This window comes from Natrix helvetica (genome assembly GCF_964273705.1).
Source record: "Natrix helvetica genome assembly, chromosome: 2".
NCBI lineage: Eukaryota > Metazoa > Chordata > Lepidosauria > Squamata > Natricidae > Natrix > Natrix helvetica.
This window is the reverse complement of record NC_138552.1, coordinates 281,249,377-281,270,888: the sequence shown is the minus strand read 5'-3', so window position 1 is coordinate 281,270,888 and position 21,512 is coordinate 281,249,377. Positions and strand designations below refer to the sequence as shown.

At 42.2% G+C, this 21,512-nt stretch overlaps 2 protein-coding genes across 3 annotated transcripts in view; both read left to right on the top strand.

The window, feature by feature from the left end:
- Positions 1-21,512, top strand: part of CASTOR2 (cytosolic arginine sensor for mTORC1 subunit 2) — a 121,530-nt gene that overhangs the window by 40,047 nt on the left and 59,971 nt on the right. For both annotated transcript variants that reach the window (XM_081941435.1, XM_081941436.1), the window contains exon 2: positions 2,316-2,386. In XM_081941435.1, the coding sequence (XP_081797561.1) occupies positions 2,316-2,386 (71 nt within the window). The remainder of the gene's footprint in view (positions 1-2,315; positions 2,387-21,512) is intronic.
- Positions 8,850-12,465, top strand: LOC309386260 (shugoshin 1-like). The gene is made up of 2 exons (XM_081941422.1): positions 8,850-9,005; positions 9,092-12,465. Exon 2 carries the CDS (start codon positions 9,163-9,165, stop codon positions 10,981-10,983), a length of 1,821 nt encoding a protein of 606 aa, XP_081797548.1. The 5' UTR covers positions 8,850-9,005; positions 9,092-9,162; the 3' UTR covers positions 10,984-12,465.

Sequence of the window (21,512 nt, the reverse complement as noted above, 5' to 3'; positions counted from 1 at the left end):
GCTGGCACATGCTGGATGTGCGCAGGACTATTCGCAGATACATCAAGCGCACAGCCAGTTTTCGGAAATCCGAATCTCTATTCGTCTCCTTTCAACCAGCTTCTCAAGGCAAGAAGGTCTCTTCATCTACCATCGGCGGATGGCTGCGAGCCTGCATTGCGCTTGCCCACGTTTTACAGTCCGTTCCTGTGCCTCGCAATATCACAGCACATTCGACTAGAAGCGCCGCCACCACAGCTGCCTGGTCTACACAGGCACCGATTGAAGAGATCTGCAAGGCGGCCACCTGGACTTCTCTGTCTCCATTTGTCCGAAATTACAAACTGGACAGTTTTGCATCGGCGGAAGGGGCCTTTGGGAGGCGTGTTCTTCAGGGCATCCATACCAGCGGAGCGACCCTGATGGCTGAGCCTTCCCGCCCTAGTGACAGTTAGCTTGGGCATGTCCCTTCTTTGGACTCTCCAGAGCAGTGCCCTGGAAAATGACCATTGTCTTACCTGAAGGGTCCTTTTCAGGGCGCTGCAACGGAGAGTCCACCCCGCCCTGGGGTCTATTCTCCGCTGGTGTTTGTGAAGTCACAGTGTTGTTTGTTGTTTCTGTTATTGTTGTTGGACTATTTTTGACTTGTTCCATATTAGACTTCCAGTTGAAGTTTCAGCGCACAACTGTTCCACGTCTTCATTGAATAAATCTGAGGAGAGTCAGCACCAGAGGCGTGGCTTAAAGTTTCAATTCAGTTCTGGGCAGATTGGCTGTGTTTAACCCTTCTTTGGACTCTCCGTTGCAGCGCCCTGAAAAGGACCCTTCAGGTAAGACAATGGTCAGTCCACTTGTAAGAAAACAATCTGTTGCAGAGTTACTTTAAAGGTAACGTGATTCTTTTCCGTGGAAGCAGGCAATAGGAAACCACTTCTGAAATCTTGCCAAGAAAACTGCAGGGAACTAGTCCAAGCATTCGCCAGCAGTGAAAACTGACTCAAAGGCACACGCACGCAAAAACCTTGCAGCCTCATATTCTACAAGCTTAGTCAGGACTGGATCTCGTGTCCCTTCTTGGAATTTATTCTGAAATAAACATCCATCACAGGAACGCATAGGCTGCAACTATGAGGTCATCCATAAGAACAAAGGTTTATTTTTACTTATTTTATTTTTATTTAGTTTATCAAACATGTAAAAGATAACAGGTATAAGTATAAACATAAATATGAACACAGTAAATGGGTACGCATAAATGGAGACAGTAGGACAGGGATGTTAGACACTCTGGTGCGCTTATGCACGCCCCTTTACAGACCTCTTAGGAATGGGGTGAGGTTGACAGTAGATAGTCTGAGGTTAAAATTATGGGGGTTTGGGGATGTAACAACAGAGTCAGGTAGTGCATTCCAGGCATTGACCACTCTGTTGCTTGAGTTGTATTTTCTGCAATCGAATTTGGAGCCGTTTACTTTGAATTTGTATCTATTGTGTGCTTGTGTATTATTTATTTATTTTTTGGAAAAATTTTTTATTGTTTTAATTAAACAAAAACACAAATAAAAACATTCTTCATTACATCTTGTAGAAAGCATGTCGATTGGTTACAAATACATTTCGTGCGTTCCTATACATCCTTCATATTTTTAACTTACATTTTAAAATCGAAAATCTTTATGTATTTTGCCATCAATGTACCATCATTCTCATTTAGCTATAATTATTTAAACGTGCTTTTATCTAGAATCATTTGTATTTAAAGACACAACCACCTACTGGCATTCATTAGCTATTCCTATAAACCTCCAATAATTACCCTTGTGTATTATTGTGGCTGAAGCTGAAGTAGTCATTGACAGGTAGGACGTTGTAGCAGATAATTTTGTGTACTACGCTTAGGTCAGACCAGAGGCGGTGTAGTTCTAGATTGTCCAAGCCCAAAATTTCAAGCCTGGTGCCATAGGGTATTCTGTTGTGAGTAGAGGAGTGGAGTACTTATCTCGTGAAATACCTCTGGACTCTCTCCATTGTATCAATATCCGATTCCACTGAGATCTATTGGATGAAAGCCAACTGGGTGACTTTGAGCCCGTTACTGTCTCTCAGCCCAACCTACCTCACAGGGTTGTTGTTGTAGGGGAAAAAATGGAGCAAGGAGTATTATGTATGTTCAACTACTGTACCTTTGGTTCCTTATACAAAAATAAAGGAAGGATAAATATAGAATAAACAGAAAAATTTGGAGAGAGTGGTTTCTAAATTAATCATGTATTAATCTTGATGGTTGGATGAGAGCTAAACATGCCTTTTTTTTCCTCCTGATTTTTCTCTTCCAGGTGCAAATTTTTCAGCCTGACTGAGACACCTGAAGACTACACGGTCATAGTGGATGAAGAAGGATTTTTAGGTGAGATACCGCATTCCCGTTCCATTTATTGTGTTAGCCAGCCCAGAAGATTATAATGTTATTTATATTGTTAGACCAAAATATATAAAGAATGGTTGTCAACTCTGAAGTGGGCCTGAGCGAGGCCATTTTCTACCTTCAGCGTTGCCACGGTGGAGCTGAGGGTTAGGGAGGGGGGAGTAGAGGGGGTTTGTAGCCAAAACAAAATACTTTCTCTTGGGAACCAAGGACATTCCCATAGGTGGTCGGAGAGAGGCGGAGTGACATTGCCAGGCAACCGGACAACACGATGATTGGACCATGTGACTGTTTGGGGAAGGGGAAAAACCTTTACTTTTAACTTGGTGAAAACCGTGAGAATATTCAGAGTTGGTTTTCACCCACCTGTGCCAATATGATATTTCCAATAAATCAGTTCTTTGAGGTATCTATTTATCATGGGAGTATTACTTGGAACCCTGACACTAAACTGACTCTGACAGAATGCTGGAATTAGGTCTAGTTTAATGAAAAGAAGGACTGGGATGACATGGTAGCAGTGTTCCAATACCTTAGGGCAGCAATGGCGAACCTTTTTTGGCTCGCGTGCCATATGTGGGGGGGAGGGCAGGGGGGTCATGTGCAGGCGTGCCGCACCCATAATGCAATGTGTGACCCCCCAGTGCGCATACACGCACTACAGGCGTGACCCCCCCATGTTTACATGCGTTTTTCGCCCTCCCCAGGCTCCAGAGTCTTTATAGGAGCCTGGGAAGGGCGAAAACAGCCTCCCCCGCTCCCCCCCTGACGCCCTCCGGAGGCGTCAGGGAAGGCTCCAGACGGCCCCTGAAGCCTTCGGAGCGCTCAAAACGATCCTCCAAGAGGGTCGTTTTGAGCGTTCCGAAGACTTCAGGGGCCGTCCAGAGGCTTCCCTGACGCCTTTGGAGCGCTCAAAACGATCCTCCGAGCAAACCGGAAGTGACTTCCAGTTTGCTCGGAGGATCGTTTTGAGCGCTCCGAAGGCTTCAGGGGCCGTCCGGAGGCTTCCCTGACGCCTCCGGAGGGCGTCCGGGGGGGGGCGGGGGAGGCTGTTTTCGCCCTCCCCAGGCTCCTATAAAGACTCTGGAGCCTGGGGAGGGCGAAAAATGGCTTTTAAAAGGGGTGAACTCAGCTGGCCAGCACGCACGTACGTGCCATAGGTACACCATCACTGGCTTAGGGGCTGCCACAAAGAAGAAGTGGGTTTAAAGTCTCTTCTTTAAAGTCTGTTGAGATTCTTAGTTATCCAGGTCATGGGGGTGTTTTTTTCGGGGTGAGGGGGGAAGCGACTGGACTTTCTTGTTTTTTTCTTTGAAGACCTTTTGCTTCTATTCTCAAAAGCATCTGAAGGCAGGACAAGAAGCAATGTATGGAAACTAATCAAGGAGAGAAGCAACTAGAACTAAGGAGAAATTTCCTGGCAGTTAGAACAATTAATCAGTGGAACAACTTGCCTCCAGAAGCTGTGGATGCGCAACTTAAAAACACTGGAGATTTTTAGGAAGAGAATGGACAACTATTTGTCTGAAATGTTATAAGGCAGCGATGGTGAAACTTTTTTGGCTTGCGTGCCATGAGTGGGGGGGAGCTCAGGGGAGTTGTGCGCGGGTGTGCTGCACCCATAATGCAACGCGCAAACCCCCCAGTGCGCATGCAAGGCGCTCCCCCCCCCATTTTTTGCATGCTTTTTTCGCCCTCCCCAGGCTCTAGAGGCTTTATAGGAGCCTGGGGAGGGCGAAAACAGCCAACAACATTTTCAGAACTGTAGTATTAAAAATCATTAAGATAACTCTTTAAGGAAGATTCCCCCGCCCAAGAATTCAGCCGAATAACCAAAATACAATATTTTGAGCCAGATCATTTGTGCCTTGACTAAGAACTCTGGATTGATTTGTTCTATGGTACATTTGTTTGTTTTCTTTGCTAAGATGATCATTACATGATAAGAAAAAGTTCATTATTATTAAGATCTTTTCCAGATGTTTAGACTTTATTTGGCATTTTTGTCAATCTACCAAGTCTTTCCCCAAAAGCAGATGGTGTCTGAAGGTATTAAAGGCATCGTGGCAGGATGTAAGCCGTTTCAAGTAAAGCTGCCTTTTGTAATTGATTAGGGTTTTGTCAGTGCCAATGGTGTTCAAATAATGCTCCAGAGGTTTTGAGGTTGCACCCAAGGCACTTATTTATATTGGTACTATCTTTGCTTTCTTTTGTCACAGTCATTCTCTTTCCATTTACGGGTCATTGTATTTTGTTATATTCTCCAGTTCTTTCTCTCCTATTTTGCTCTCTCCAAGTTCTGCCACGTCTTCTATCCAGACTTTTATTGTCTTTCTTATCAACAGTTGTTAAGTCTCGGTTGTTATGTGGCAGGTGCTTATCTGTTTGATTCTAAAGTCCTAGAGCACTTTAGCTTCTTCATTTTGATGGCTTTCTCTATTTTGTGGTACCACCAATTGTTGCTTGCATATATTCCAAGGCAACACTTTTGCTACTTTGTCATGCCGCGGCCCTCCTGAACTCTGTTTTCGTTGGCAGAGGGTTGCAGGAGGCCGTCCCAGTCAAAAACAGAGATTGGGAGGCCGATTTCGCTGACAGAGGCACTGTGGACCGATCTTTCACTGTCTCCAGGGTGGCCCGGCGGGCCAGATCTAAAAACCCCGGGGGCCAGATCTGGCCTGCGGGCCTTGTGTTTAAACCAGTGATTTTGGTTTTCTATGCCACGTGAACCTTGCACTTGTAAACTATAGGTCACAGCCTAGTGTTTTTCCCAGCTCCAGCTGTGTGAAATGTGATATAACTATAGTATTCCTGATATTATGATACTATATATTACTATCCTAGCAGTGGTGGGATCCTGCCGGTTTAATAACCGGTTCACTCCAGGCATGCCCGCATCTGACACACGCTCTGCACGCATGCGCAGTTTTAACAAAATTTAACTTCCACATTACTTCTGGGGAGTAACACAGCTGAAGCGCAGCAATTCGCTCTGCCGCGCAAATCAGCTGAGAGGATATAGGTAAGTAAAGCGTAGGGGCAGGAGGGAAAGCCAAACTGATCGTTGGAGCAAACCGATTCGCTCCCATCTGATCGTCGGAACTAACGGTTCACCCGAACTGGTCCAAACCGGCTGAATCCCATCCCTATATCATAGTATTACTCAGGACATCAATATTCTAAAGATGTTATCTTTAAGCTTTCTATTTCAAAATCATCCATGGTGTATTCTTTGAAGGAGGTCTGCCATATTGTTTAGCTTTTAATGAAATAGATGTAGCCAAGAAGAATGAGGTAGATCAGTGTTTCTCAACCTTGACAAGTTTCCCCAATGCTGGCTGGGGAATTCTGGGAGTTTGATGTCCACCCATCTTAAACTTGTCAAGGATGAGAAACACTGATATAGCTCATTGAGTCTTTCCCCCCTATAAGTGGCAAAATTAGGAGACCTAGAAACGTAGAAATCTAGGGGCAAACTCCTCTGCTAATAATATATTTTTGTGTATAGTCAGAGAAAAAGCATCATGTGCCGGAGCATATGAAATAGATGGCTACTACTGTTTCTGATTAGAATCAAGCTACATTTAGCAAACGAGAGGAAATAGATTTTTTTTCTTTTCTATTTATGAATGTCAGGGAGAAATTATGTGGAAAATTCTTTAAACTAATGGCCTGAGAAATGCTCTGCTAAAGCTATTTTCTACCCCTCTTCTAATTGCATCTTAAACATTAATAGCCTCCGCAGCCAGAAAGTCACCCTCACGCAAGTGTCACACTTCACTTGGAACAATTTATTTCCCGAGATAATGAACTGGATCAGGAGAAGTTGGAGGAGGAAGAGGAAGTGGTGCTAATCAGTTGGCCCTCCTGTAGAAGTTAATCTGCTGAGCTTATAAGGAAATAATATGGAAAAGTTTAGAGGGAAAACATTCTTGTCTAGCTTCAAATGAGGTTGGATTTGCTGCAACACATTTATGCGTTCATCCTTCTCTGTTCTCTTCCAAGTATGGTCTCACCCTCTGATGATTCAATAGGTGACAGAAGTCTAGACCAGCGATGGCGAACCTTTTTTGGCTCGCGTGCCACAAGTGGGGGGAGTGCAGGGGGGTCGTGTGCAGGCGTGCCGCACCCATTATGCAATGTGCGACCCCCCCATTGCACATGCACGCATAACGCGCGACCCCCCCATTTTTACATGCTTTTTTCGCCCTCCCAAGGCTCCAGAGGCTTTATAGGAGCCTGGGGAGGGTGAAAAGACCCCCCCCTGCCACCCCCAGAGGCCCTCCGGAGGCTTCAGGGACCATCCGGAGGCTTCCCTGAAGCTTTCGGAATGCTTAAAACCACCCTCATTGCTCGGAGGATGGTTTTAAGCGTTCCGAAGGCTTCAGGGAAGCCTCCGGACGGTCCCTGAAGCCTCCGGAGGGCCTCTGTGGTGTGTGTGGGGAAGGCTCTTTTTGCCCTCCCCAGGCTCCTATAAAGCCTCTGGAGCCTGGGGAGGGTGAAAAATGGCTTTTAAAAAGGTGAACTCAGCTGGCCAGTGCGCACATGCGCACTGGCCAGCTGACAGGGCAGTGCCTCGCGTGCCCTGACAAATGGCGTGCCATAGGTTCGCCATCACTGGTCTAGACAGAAGTCTGAAAGCTTCTTGGATGAGAAGCGAAACATCTTAAAGGAAAAACAAAGAAAGTCCAGATCCTTTTGAAAAAGCATATTTGGGTCAATAGATGATAGTTCCAAGCGAGCCTAGACTGCTCTAGGAAGCTAAGCAGGGTCCATTTGGTTAGACTCAGGACCATCAAGTATTCCAGAACTGTAGGCTAAAATCTATCTAGTTATCTAGCTATCTATATATAAATGGCTGTGTGTGGATATTCCAGAATAACTTTGTAACGCCCCAACAATTTCAACCAAACTTGGTACACAAATGAGTTACTCTCTGGAAACAAATATTGTGGGGATAGGACACTCCTAACACTCCCTTGGGGGCTGTCTGTGTGTGTGTGTGTTCTAGCATAACTCTGGAATACCTGGACCGCAGAAATGAAAAGGACTGAATTACATCTATAGTGTCAAGTCACCGTACTTTTGACAGTGATAGTGTGCATTTTGGATTCAAGTTCTGTTAAGATACAGCCTGTTGTGCCTTAAAATGGTTTCTACTGTACAGCACAGTGGAGTTGCCATGGTAACGACTTCGCAGTACTCCACAAGGAGTTTCCCTCTAATACAGGATTGGGATAAATGCATACCCATGCAACCCTGGGTTATCAGCTACTAGTAGTGACTAAAACGCCACAGAAGCAGACAATGGCAAGCCACTCCCAGACTGTTGCCAAGAAAAGTAGATGAAAATATCTATAAAGACCTTAGCAGTTAAGTTCAATTCCAAGGGGACATTACTACTTTATCATTTAAATTTTCAGCTGAGAGTCAAAAGGCTTACCTCCTCCATTGCTTTTTCCACATCTCTGTTCTTCATCAAAACAGTGAACAGTGAAAAAGGAATTAGAAGCAGAAGTTGGACTTTCAAGAATCAACGTAGTGAATTTACATTTTCAAACTTCGATGTTGGCGAAGAAAATATTGTGGATGCCCAAGAAAACAACAAATGGATCACAGAAGACATCAATCTAGAATTTTTATTTGAGGCACAAACGACTAAGATCAGATTATTATATTTTGGACACATTATTCAAAAATCCAGTTTTGATCATTCCACAATGCTGGGAAAAGTGGAAGGAAAGAGAAAAAAGAGAACAATCCTCACCGAGATGGATAGACTCAATTTACCCTGGCAGTGGTAGTGCACCACTGGAAAACCTGAAAGATCTCCTGGAGAAAAGCCTACTACGTGGCTCCTAAGAGTGGACATCAACTTGATGGGACAATCAACAAATCAGTGGTGTCTTTCATCACATTTTATAGCGAAGGCCGCAGATTAGATTCGCTTTACCCATCCAAGCATTCTCTAGGTTTGTTGGAATTGCAGTTTCAAGGATGCTCAGCTATTGCTTTCTTTCGCATACCAGATTAGTGAAGGTTAAATTAAGTCCCATGTATCCTCTATTGTAGAGTCTTAGACTTAACTTTAAAGAAAAAAAGAATCTACTTAGATTCATGAGAAGTATCTACTAGATCAAGGCAAAAAAAGCTGTAATTACTATTTTTAATTAAAGCAGCATTACCCATCATTTAAAAATGGAGAAAAAAACCATACATTTTGCAAGTCCCTGCAATTTTCTTGCTGAAATTTTTTCAAAAGTGGTTTGCCCTTGCCTTCTCCCCTGGAGGGCAGGGGGGAGAGAGAGCGAGAGAGAGGAAAGAGAGAGCTCACTCCATTACACGGCGCTAGGGATTCGAACTGCTGAACTGCCGACCTTCTGATCAACAAACTCAGTGTCTTAGCCACTGAGCCACCCTTAGGCATTCATTAGTCAATAAAAAATAAGTAATTTTTCATGGGGGGAGGGGAGAAGTTGAAAACAGTAGTAAAGAGCTAACGGCCGTAGAGTCCCCGACTTGCCGCGTGCTTGTATCTCTGCAGTGAAGAAAAAGGCTGTTGGGGGAAAGAACACGAGCCGTGCGCCCAAAGGGATGTTGAGTTGAGTTCGATTTTCTTAAAGACGCGGGCGGTCCCTCGGGCATGCGGGCAGTGGTTGCGAAGGGCACAGTCGGAAGGGAACGGAGGTGAAGAACAAGGGACTTTATGCAATTGGCTGTTTTCTTGATCTCAGCTCAAAATTAGATCTGAATGAAATATGACGAAAGCTTTGAAAAAGTCATTTAAGGATAGTTTGGAAGATATAAAAGAACGAATGAAAGAAAAGAGAAATAAAAAATGGGCAAGGCTGGGTAAAGCAAACCAAGTTTTACCTATTAAGAGTAAAATTGCAGATAATTCTGTGGCACAGTTGAAAAACTTCCAAGCAAATAATCGTGCGTTAGCTTTGGCTTTAGAAGAAGAAAAGAGTAAAATGAGGGAAGCACAAGATATCATATTGTGTTTAAAGAAAGAGTATCAGAGCTTGAAGTTTCAGAATTTTGACCTACAAAGAAAGCTTAAGTTACAGCAAGAAAAACAACATGCTGAGAATGGATTCATGGTAGTGAAGAAGATTATTTCTAAAGTTGTTCAAGATCTACTCAGTGCAGCAAATATTCTTGATCCATTAAATGATGTCTCTTCTGCTGATTTTAGTACAACTCAGTATAACTCCAAACCTGAGGAATGTGCTTCTGGAAGTTTAAAGAAGCCTGATTCTTTGGCACTTCTAAGGCACATTCTTGCTGTAGAAATAGGTAAAGAAGATGCAGATGAAATACAAGATAAAGTGGAAAAACTTTATTATTATTCAGATTCTCACTTAAATTTCTGTGATGACATTGAGAATACAGCTTCAGTGTCTCACACAGATACAGGTTACCAGAATTATTCCTGTGAAGATGATCCAGATCATGTAAACACTGGAAGCAGAATTATTTCAGTTGATGAAGACAAGCAAACTGATTATTCTATATCTAAAAATGTTTCTACCCGTCGTCGTTATTTAAAAATTAATTCCCTCAGTGAAGTCTTTGAATTAGATGATGGCACTCCAGCTATCAATGCTGATCTTTTATGTTCAAAGAATAATAATGAAAATTCTGAAGAAATATCTATTAGTCAGGAGGACAAGCATAGTGTAAACATTGATAAATGTGAATCAGATATTCAAATTGAATCTGATAAAAGTGATTCAGATACACAAATTGAAAAGGCCACAGCTTTTTTAGAACAAAGTAATTTTAATAATAACGGTGGCTTAAAAACTAAAAAAGGGAAGGGTCAGAAGAGAAAATTGGTAACCACAAAAAATGTGCCCAAGGCAAGATCCAACAAAGACAAAAACTGCAATAAGCATGCAGGACCTAAACAAAAAGCAAATACATCCATTCCTTCCAATGATGCTTATGGTTTTATTAGTGAAGAATCTGTTCATATAACACCTTTCCGGCAAAACAAACAAAATGAACATGTTGATGACAAAGAGTATACAAAAGAAGGAGAAATTTGTAGTGGTGAATCGTATGTTTCAGAAGAAGATCCTGATGATAGTCTCTATATGCCTTACTCAAAAAAACCAAAATCCAATGAAACTTTAAATACTGGAACAGATGTAATCCCACTGCGCACAAAATTACGATCAAAGAAAACTCTGTCTGAGCAACATGATATAAATCCTGAGGGGGAAAACAGGAATACCAAGATATTTGAATCTTATTTGGATGAATCATCTGAGGCACTTAAAAAACATCATCTCAATGATATTACCAATGTTGCATCAACTTCTTACCAAACAAGAATTTCTTACCTAGCCTTGGGTACCATAGCAAAAGATGCTACTCACCAAAGATGTAGAAGTACTAGTTACGTGAGTTATAAGGAGCCAAGTCTCAGTGGGAAACTTAGAAGAGGAGACCCGTTTACAGATACCAGCTTTCTGAACTCTCCCATTTTTAAAGAGAAAAAGAACACCAAATCCAAATCTCTTAATAAAAAGATGCTGTCCAGATACAATGAAGCATTTGTTGGTTATTAAGATATTTTTCATGGAATACCCTTAGCTTCTCATTAATATTATGCTGAAAGTATATTAACTAAAATTCTGGAGATGGAGTTTTTTGCATGTTTCTGATCTAGATTTATGAATATTGATAATATTTTACATCACACATATACTGACTTCCAGAATGTATCTATTCAGAAAGATGTGAATAACCTATTGTCATTTTAATAGGAGCTACTTCCTGAATGTGATAGAAAACAATAGGTTTGAAATGCAATTATCATTTATTTGCTAACAAATGCAGTTTATTTTAACAGTCTGTCATTAGAAATAAAACTGTATTGTACTTTCTGAACTATTATTTATATGTCATTTATAATAAAAATTTGAATAATTTTGATTAAAGGTAATTTGGTTTAATTATCAATGCTAGCATAGTTTCAGCCTCCATATTCTTGCAACTATTCTAACAGTTTGTAAAAAATAAGCTGAATATGTTAACTTGTAGGTTTATTAGGAATAAACACTAGTGAACTCTAGTAGTTCTGAATAAATGTGAGTTGGCTTATATTTCAGTTATCCAACTTTCACATTATCATGTCTTGTGTGATGTATCAAGTTATATGCTAGTATTTTTATTCAGTTATTTCAAAGCAGCTGTTAGTCTTCTGATAGCACTTACAGCAGAGAAAGATAAGTAGAAACCTATGCATATTTACTTTTAGTACAAGAATTTTAACTAATAGTTATATCCAAAATTGCCTTTTTTCTTGTCTTTTGTGTCTTTAGATTGTAAGCCTATGGTATCAGTGGTTTAACTAGTTTTTCTAAGTAGATACCTTTTAAGGAAAATGTAAAAGTCATAAATGACATGTTTTGATTTCACTTGAAACTTATATTAATCTGTATGAAATCTAGAAATTCCATTGAATTTGCTACTGCACAGTGAGTTCCAGTTCTTATTACCTGAAGGTGTTATAGCATACTTATATTCCATTTCATAAAATGAGGGACAAACAATGAGTATGTCTGGTATTTTTATATGCAAATTACAAAATAGCACACAAGATCAATGTTATACATATAATTTAAAACCATTTTATACCAGTACAATAAATAATTTTACAAATGTAAAATTTCAGTTAAAGTATTTAAACACATACTGTGTATAACTTTATTGCACAATATCTATGAAAATAATCTTTAAATTAGAAACCAAAATGTTCTCAATATAGAAGAGACTCTAATTTCAAGACAATAAGAATCTTTGAAAATAACACTTTCACAGGATATCAAGCTTTAGAGGTGACTCTGTTGGCCCAGTTTACAAAATACATGAAAATTACTATTTAAATATTCTAAAACAAAGTTGCATCATTGTACCTTAAATACAAAGCTCATTCTGGTTTATATAAAGCGCTAAGGCATTTCTATATTTCTATTTTGTCTATTATGTACCATTTCCTTCTAGCAATGTTCATCTAATCAGAATAAAACATTACTACAGGCATTGTGCCAAAAAAAAAAAAAATTCATGGGGTTTTGTAATAAACAACTTGTTTGCCAGATTTGAGATAGCAAGCACTTCTGGAGTGTGTGAGGAACTGTTTTAATAGACATTCCCCTTTCATATGAAGACTTGGAAGCTGTAGTTCCACGAGTACAGGAAGTCCTCGACTTATGACCACAATTGAGCCCCAAATTACTGTTGGTAAGCAAGACAGTTAAGTAGGTTTTGTCCCCTTTTACGATCTGTCTTGCCACAGTTATTAAATCACTGCAGTTAACTTAGGAACACATTTTCAAAGTGAATCTGGCTTCCCCATTGACTTGGCTTGTCAGAAGATCGCAAAATGTCATAAACCGTCACAAATATGGGTCTGTTGCCAAGAGTCTGAATTTTGATCACATGATCATGGCGTTAGTCGTCAGTGAAAAGTGGTTGTGTGTCGTCGTAACTGCAAATGATCACCAAAGGAACTGTTGCAAGTCAAGGACTACCTATATATCCTCTCATGAAAAACCTATCAAATATATCACCAGTACATGTAATCCTTGATTTACAAAAGTTCATTTAGTAACCATTCAAAGTTATAACAGCTCTGAAAAGCGTGATCATTTTCCACACTTAGCATGATCAAAATTCAGATGCTTGACAGCTGATTCACATTTTTGACCGTCGCAGTCTCCCAGGGTCATGCGATGATCACCTTTTGAGACTTTCCGACAAGCAAAGTCAATGGGGAAGCCAGATTTAATTTAACAAATGTAAAAGTACTGCAACTTCACAATTGCAGTAATTTACTTAACCACAACGGGGGGGGGGGGGGAGTTGTAAAATGGGGCAAAATTCACTTAACAAACGTCTCGCTTAGAAACAGAAATGTTGGCCTCAGTTGTGGTCATAAGGACTACCTGTATTGCAAAGTTTCTGATGTTTAGTGTCCTTTTAACAATGCATTTTTCTCACTGGAGGTGGGAACTCGGGGTTAATCATTCAGAAATTTCAGGGTTTGCAAAGGAGTGGCTGATGAATAGCATGTCTTTGTAATCTCTGTGCCTTTCAGGTGGTAAGTTGTGTTTTTTTTTAGTCAATTATATATATTAACTATTGAGGTACCATACTACCATAAACTCCTGCTGAAGAATCTGCTCAGAGCAATAAAAATTGAGACGTGCCTGATCTGCTACCACGATTCAGGTTTTTTGTTGGCTTTGACTCAACTTGTCCTATTCCAGGAGCTGTGAGAAGCCTATCGCTAATTTTTAAGTCTTTTTCCCAAGAACCTTGTCTACTAAAGTAGAGATATCCACTTAGATGTAAAGTGCTGTGTAATATAAGAAAGGCAGGACAAAGATGTAGTGGATGACAAAAATTAAATCTGATTTATTTTAAGTGAAGTGGAGTTAATGTAATAAATAGGTTCATTTTCCAAGCATTTACAATAATACATTCCTCTTGTGTCACTTGGAGATGACAATTTGGAAGCAATTTTTAGAAGAGACAGATCTGATTTTTACAAGGGAAAGATGGTTGTGGCCCACCAGCGGCCAGCAGATGTAGCAGCAGATTCGGACAGTGAGGAGGTTGGGGTAGAACGTGGGCCCATCCTGGAGTCTGGCGAAGGCTCTGATGAGTGTTCTGCATCAGAAGCAGAGATGGGGCCAGGGCCGTCTGATAGTTATCAGTTGCCTTCGGAGTCAGACATCAGTGAGGCAGACAAAGAGCTGGAGCCTGTTCCCAGTGTGCGCATGCACAAAGTTGCCAGACGAAGGGAACCGCTAAGGAACAAGTGTCGACTTGGGAGTAAGGCCGCAGGTGGCTGGTGAATGGCCCCTCCCATAGGGAATAAAAGAGGAGCGAAAGGGGAGGGGTGTTTGCAGAAGACAATTAGTTCATTCCTGCATTCTTGCCAAGTATTGTGGAGTCTGAAAGATATCGGCTTGGCCACTTTCCAAGCCTGATAAAGGTCGGTAATTATGAACTATTTTGAAAGACTCTGGGCCAGGACTTTGCTGGAGAGAAATTAACTGTAAATTAAATAAAAGGGGTTTATCAGGACAAGGATTCAGCTTCGTGCTGCTGGGGAAGCCTAGGTCAGAACAAGGGTACTATTCGGTACTGGCCCCTTCTTACTTCTTGCTGCTCAAATAAGTTCAGATGTATATGAGGAAAGGAGGAGTATTTTTGTATTTACAGGTAATTACAACCATTCATTTAGGGATCATTTGAAGTTACAAAGACGCTGAAAAAAGTGACTTATGACCATTTTCCACAGTTATGACTGTTGCAGCATCCCCATGCATCCCCGTGATCAAAATTCAGCCGTTTGACAACTGGCATGTATTTATGATGATTGCACTGTCCTGGAGTCATGTGATTGACATTTGCGATTGACAAGCCAAGTCAACGGGGAAGCCAGATTCACTTAACAACTGTGTTACTAACTTAACAGCTGCAGTGATTCACTTAACAGCTGCGGCAAGAAAGCTTGCCAAATTGAGGGGGGGGGTCACTTAAAATCTGTCTCGCTTAGCAACAGAAATATTGGGCTCAATTGTGATCATAAGTCACGGACTACCTGTACTGTACCAAATATTGGCCCACATTTGTGCTGGAGTGTGATTGTGATAGCAACTGGTTCAACATTCATGTGCTGGCATGAATTTGTTGTATAGATTAGTCCTATCCTGATAAGATCCAGTTATGCCTTTAAGGAAATGCCCTACAATTTGAAGGGATGAAAAGTCACACTTATTTATAGAGTAGATGGCGGTCCCAAAGTGATTTTCAGTAAGTGAGTTAATTGTAATGCAAAATGAAAACATATTTTCCCCTTCCATCTTCTTCCTTCCCTCATGTCCACAAAACACTGGTGCTCAGGGCCAGCGACCTTCAGGTGCCTTTCATATGCAGAAATCACATTTGGTGCAGTTTCCATGTCTCTCAGTCTTCCGTTTAAATTGAAACCTGATAATAACTGGCCTGCAATGGGATGGGGGAATGAGCCCACCCACCTTTCTTCTGCTGCGACCGATACATTTTTCAGAAAGACATGTTTACTATGGCTACAAAGAGAAATCCAAACGATAAGTAGAACTTTTGGGGAAATTGGATTGGTATAAGGCTAACCTTTTTGCCGTTGCGTGCTGAAAGCGCACACCCACTCCCATAATGTAATGCGAATGCGACACCACCCCCTGCAACCCCACCCCCCCACAGGACTCCCTGTGCTCCCCACCCTCCACGCATGCGCACCCCTGCACCCTGTTTTGCACCTAGTAGGCCTCCCTGCAGCCTTCTGGGTGCAAAAATGGGTTGCAGGGGGGCACGGTGTGCATGTATGCATGACCCTCCTGCACATGCGTCTCATGCATGTGCCCGCACATGCATGACAGAGACCCAAAAATCAGCTGGCAGGCGTGCACGCATGTACGGTGGAGGTGAGCGGGGATGACAGCTCGAGTGCCCACAGAGAGGGCTGCGTGCCACCTGTGGCATGTATTCCATAGGTTCACCATCACGGGTATAGGCTTTGTTGTCTCTTAAACATGGATTCCTGGGTTCTCTTCTTGCAATCTAGTATTATTAATTTCTCTAATTAGATACACAACGGCAATATACTGGATGATCTAATATCAGTTAATCTTCAAGTTTCCAATAAATATAATTATGAATACTGCTATTGAGGAATCGTACCAAGGGTGGGTTCCTGCCAGTTCTAACCTCTTCTATAGAAGAGATTCCACAAATCTACAGTGCTATTTAGAACCGGTTCCAGCTCCCTACTCCCACCCGTCCGCACATCATCAAGATGAAGAGCGAGAGGAGGAATTCTGGGAGTTGAAGTCCACAAGTCTTAAAGCTGTCAAGTTTGAACACTCCTGGGTTTTTTTTTCCCTAAAGGGTTTGGGGTGCAAGGGTCTTGTAACTTGACAGCTTTAAGACTTGTGTGCTTCAAATGCCAGAGTTTCTGAGCCAACATTTTGGTTACTAAGCAAGGGCATGGTTAAGTGAGTTTCACCACATTTTACAAGTTGGCCACGCCCCCAGTCACATGGCTGGCAAGCCACTCCCACCCAGTCACATGGCTGGCAAGCCACTCCCACAAATCAGGCCACACCTACAGAAGAGTTTCTAAAAGAAATTGAAACCCACCACTGAATCGTACCATTCCCAAAGCGGGGGGAAGCTTCAAAACAAAACACAGGCTTGTTCTGCTTTGAAGTTCCACTTCCATTTTACTCTCCCTAGTCAGACCAAACGGGAGTCAGAGATGAGCAACAGTGGAATAATTATTTGAAAACTGATCCTGAGGAGGTTTTGTTCTTGGTTATAATTCTCATTTTGCATTGCGCTTCAGCTTTGCCGTTTCCAAAAGCTCATCATTAATGGTCTCACAAGATGGCTGCCCAGCCAGTCATGAGATATCCATATTTTGGGCTAATGTTGTATGGTAATTAGTATTCAGGGTTCAGTCTACTGTCAGCCATGAAGCTAGGAAAAAAAATAGATCCAGGAAACTACAGACCTATCAGCCTGACCTCAATACCAGGAAAGATTCTGGAAAAGATAATCAAGCAACGAATTAGCTTGAACCTAGAAGCAAACAAAGTAATAGCCAAAAGCCAGCATGGGTTTGTCAAAAAACAGATCATGCCAGACTAATCTTACTGCATTCTTTGACAAAGTGACAAAATTAGTGGACCAGAGGAATGCCGTCGATATCGTTTACTTGGACTTCAGTAAGACATTTGATTAGGTAGATCATAACCTACTACTAGATAAAGTAGAAGAATGTGGGTTAGACAGCATCACCACCAGATGGATTCGTAACTGGCTGACCAACCGCACTCAACATGTAGTCCTCAATGGAACTGCATCTACATGGAGGGAAGTATGCAGTGGAGTACCCCAAGGCTCTGTTTTAGGCCCAGTACTCTTCAACATCTTCATCAATGATTTGGATGAGGGAATAAATGGGGAACTCATCAAATTTGCTGATGACACCAAGCTGGCAGGAATAGCCAACACTCCAGAAGACAGGCTAAAGATACAGAAGGATCTTGACAAACTTGAACATTGGGCACTATCTAATAAAATGAAATTCAATGGTGAAAAGAGTAAGGTTCTACATTTAGGCAACAAAAACGAAATGCACAGGTACAGTAAAGATGGTACCTTGCTCAACAGTAGTAACTGTGAGAGGGATCTTGGAGTCCTAGTGGACAACCATTTAAATATGAGCCAGCAGTGTGCAGCAGCTGCCAAAAAAGCCAACACAGTTCTAGGCTACATAAACCGAAGGATAGAATCAAGTTCACGTGAAGTGTTAATACCACTTTATAATGCCTTGGTAAGGCCACACTTGGAATACTGCATTTAGTTTTGGTTACCACGATGTAGAAAATATGTGGAGACTCTAGAAAGAGTGCAGAGAAGAGCAACAAAGATGATTAGGGGACTGGAGACTAAAACATATGAAGAACGATTGCAGGAACTGGGTATGTCTAGTTTAATAGAAAGAAGGAGTAGGGGAGACATGATAGCAGTGTTCCAATATCTCAGAGGTTGCCACAAAGAAGAGGGAGTCAAACTATTCTCCAAGGCACCTGAGGGTAGAACAAGAAGCAATGGGTGGAAACTAATCAAGGAGAGAAGCAACTTAGAACTGAGGAGAAACTTCCTGATAGTTAGAACAATTAATCAGTGGAACAGCTTGCCTCCAGGAGTTGTGAATGCCCCAACACTGGAAGTCTTTAAGAAGATGTTGGATAGCCATTTGTCTGGAATGGTGTAGGGTTTCCTGCCGAGGCAGAGGGTTGAACTAGAAGACCTCCAAGGTCTCTTCCAACTCTGCTACTGTATTGTATTATAAGATTTGTGGATTATTCTGTTTGGCCCTTTGTCTCAATATTCATATATAACAGGAGATAATCTATATAAAAGCCCTTAGACTGGTTATTAATGTAAGACAGGGATGCTCCTTGTCTTACAACCATTCGTTTAGCAACTGTTCAAAGTTTCTATGGCAGTGGGAAAAAAAGTGACTTATGATTGGTCCTCACACTTATGACTATCTTAGCATCCCCACAGTCACGTGATCAAAATTCAAGCATTTGGCAACGGGCCTATATTTATGATGGTTACAACATCATGTGATTGCCATTTGTAATCATTCCAGTTGGCTTCCAACAAGCAAATTTAATGGGAGAATCCAAATTTGCTTAATGACCATGGGATTCACTTAATAAATGCAGTGATTCACTTAACAATCATGGCCAAAAGGGTCATAAAATCGGGCACAACTCACTTAACTAGCCTTGCTTAGCCTCTAAAATTCCTTTGTCCCAAAAATGTGGGATCATCTTTTGCGACTTTCCAACAAGCAAAGTCAACAGGGAAGCCAGATCCACTGAACAACTGGGTTACTAACTTATGAACTGCGGTGATTCACTTAACAACTGAGGCAAGAAAGGTAGTAAAATGGGACAAAACTCATTTAATGTCTCACTTAACAACAGAAATCTTGGGCTCAATTTTGGTCGTAAGTCGAGGACTATCTATAGTTCTCCAAGAACAGAGCCCTGTGAGTCACCAGCCTCCCTCTAGTTCAGTAATGACTAACCTAAGCCTGTGAGCACATGCGTGTGCGTGCCTACAACCATAGTGCAATGCGCATATGATCCCCGCTCCCCTGCGCATGCACACATGATCCTCCACCCCATTTGGGGCCTAGTAGGCCTCCCTGAAGCCTCCTGGGACCACAAACTGGCTGTGGGGGGGAGCAACTCCCCCCACACTTCCCACGTCCACACATGCACATGCGACCCTCCCCCCCCACTGCCGCCTCGTGCATGCATGGCAGAGTCCCAAAAATCAGCTGGAGGTGCGCATGCATGCGCAGGGGAGCTGAGTTGGGGCGATGGCTCATGTGCCCGCAGAGAGGGTTCAGCCTGTCACAGGTTGGTCATCACAGCTCTATTTTTTCCTCTATGTAAACTGAGCACATAGGAAGCCTTAATGAGTTTTCCAGCGGAAGTAGGCAATCAGCACCAGGTGTGAATTTGTACAAGGCAATTCTGTTTTCCATAAATGGGGGTACCAAGGCGATAAGGGTGTGGCAAACAGAAGAGCCAATCAGTCATAGAATTATAGATCCTTCCCTGGCACATTTCTAGGCAAATCTCAGTATTTATAATACGTTATCAATGTTTGGGCACCACTGATCACACTGATTTCCCAGTTGGGCTCTGCTTTGGTGAAGAAGACAAACAGAGCCAGACAGTATCAGGGCCGTTAAAGTAATATTGAGACAATAAAGTTTATAAAGTCCTCATAAAATTTCATCAGCATCAGAGAAGACTCAGTAAAGAGCAGAGACATTGTTCAAGCGATTTAAAAATTGTGGAGAATAAACAGGTGCACGACTTGTGTCTGCTCACTCGGGGACAAATCCCATCGCCTCTGATGGAGATTAAGGTGAGAAACGATTGCAGTCTAAAATGGCACCTAAAAAATCAGTGTTAGTGACATGGTGGTCATTGTCAAATTCAAGAGTTTATACACAAGGTAACTTCCAAAACTATTCTCCCAAAGAAAAGCCTAGAGATAGGTAGGCAGACAGGATGAAAACATGTACATTAATTTATAAAAGAAAAAATAAATAAAAGTAATACTCATTTTGCAGTTGTAAAGTGAACTGAGATGGTAAAGCAAACACTGCTTTACACTGTAAGCAAACCAATTGCAAACCGATTTTCTATGGGTTGGTTTTACTAAAAACCAGAAGTAAATACCAGTTTTTAAGCAAAAATGTTGTAAAACACAGTCATGTAATCATAGTGAATAGCACAGGCAGAATACCCGAAATGCAGTCATGTGACTGCAGGGGGAGTGGTTATCGGAACTTTGGAACTGGGTCGGAAACATCCCTGGGGAGATCTGTCATAACTTCAAATGGTTGTTAAGCAACCAATCATAAGTCCAGGACTACCTGTATGGCTAGATCTGTGATGGCGAACCTATGGCACGTGTGCCACAGGTGGCACTCTGAGCCCTCTCTGCGGGCACGCGAGCTGTCATCCCAGCTCAGCCCCACTGCGCATGCATGTGCGTCTCCCGCCAGCCAGCTGGTTTTCAGGTCTCTGTTGTGCATGCGTGGGGCGCATGCGGGAGACACATACTAATGCATGGGGAGCGGAACACATGGGGTCACATATGCATGCGTGGTTGGTGGGGCACATGGGAGGGTCATGCAGACATGCGTGGGGGCGCACGTGGTGGCACATGTATGCGCCGGGGCGGGGGCGCAGGAGGGTCGCATTGCATTCGGCACTCGGCAACAAAAAAGTTATTGAACACTGGGCTAGATCTTCCACTTTATGCCCAAGTTTCTTTGTGGTGTGTATGTCTGTATGCCTTCTCTGCTGTTTATTTAGATGGCATGCTAATTTAAAAACCACATTATAAAAACTGGCCTTACAAACATGGACATCTGAAGCAACAAAATCTAATAGAACAGTGCAATTAATTTCATGATGTGTGATTGCGATGTCATGCATAGTTATTTGAGAGTAAACACTGGAACTCAACAGAGCACTTGATATAACCTATTAATTCATCTTCTCCGAACCATAAACATTACTAAGCCAATCAAAATGCAGCCCTGAGCTTTTAATTAGAAACATATTATTGTTGTTGTTGATGATGATATTAATTAATTTAATTTAGGCTGCAATTATTTGCCATCCTATATGGATCCAGGCAGCTAAACTTCCTTTCTACAACCCTGTAATCCCTTATTTCAGGGTAGAGTCGGTGCGGCTGGATGGAGCTGAGCATTTACTAGCTGGATTCCCTTCCAGATGCCACATAGGGTTCTAGGGCAGCAATGGCGAACCTTTTTTGGCTCACGTGCCATAAGTGGGGGGAGGGCAGGGGGGGTCATGTGCGGGTGTGCCGCACCCATAATGCAATGCACAACACACCCCAGCGCGCATGCGTGCACTACAGGCGCAACCTCCCATTTTTTGCATGCTTTTTTCGCCCTCCCCAGGCG

Bases quoted from the DNA above. Each gene is read 5' to 3' on its own strand.
- LOC309386260 (XM_081941422.1), top strand. From the start codon at position 9,163: ATGACGAAAGCTTTGAAAAAGTCATTTAAGGATAGTTTGGAAGATATA.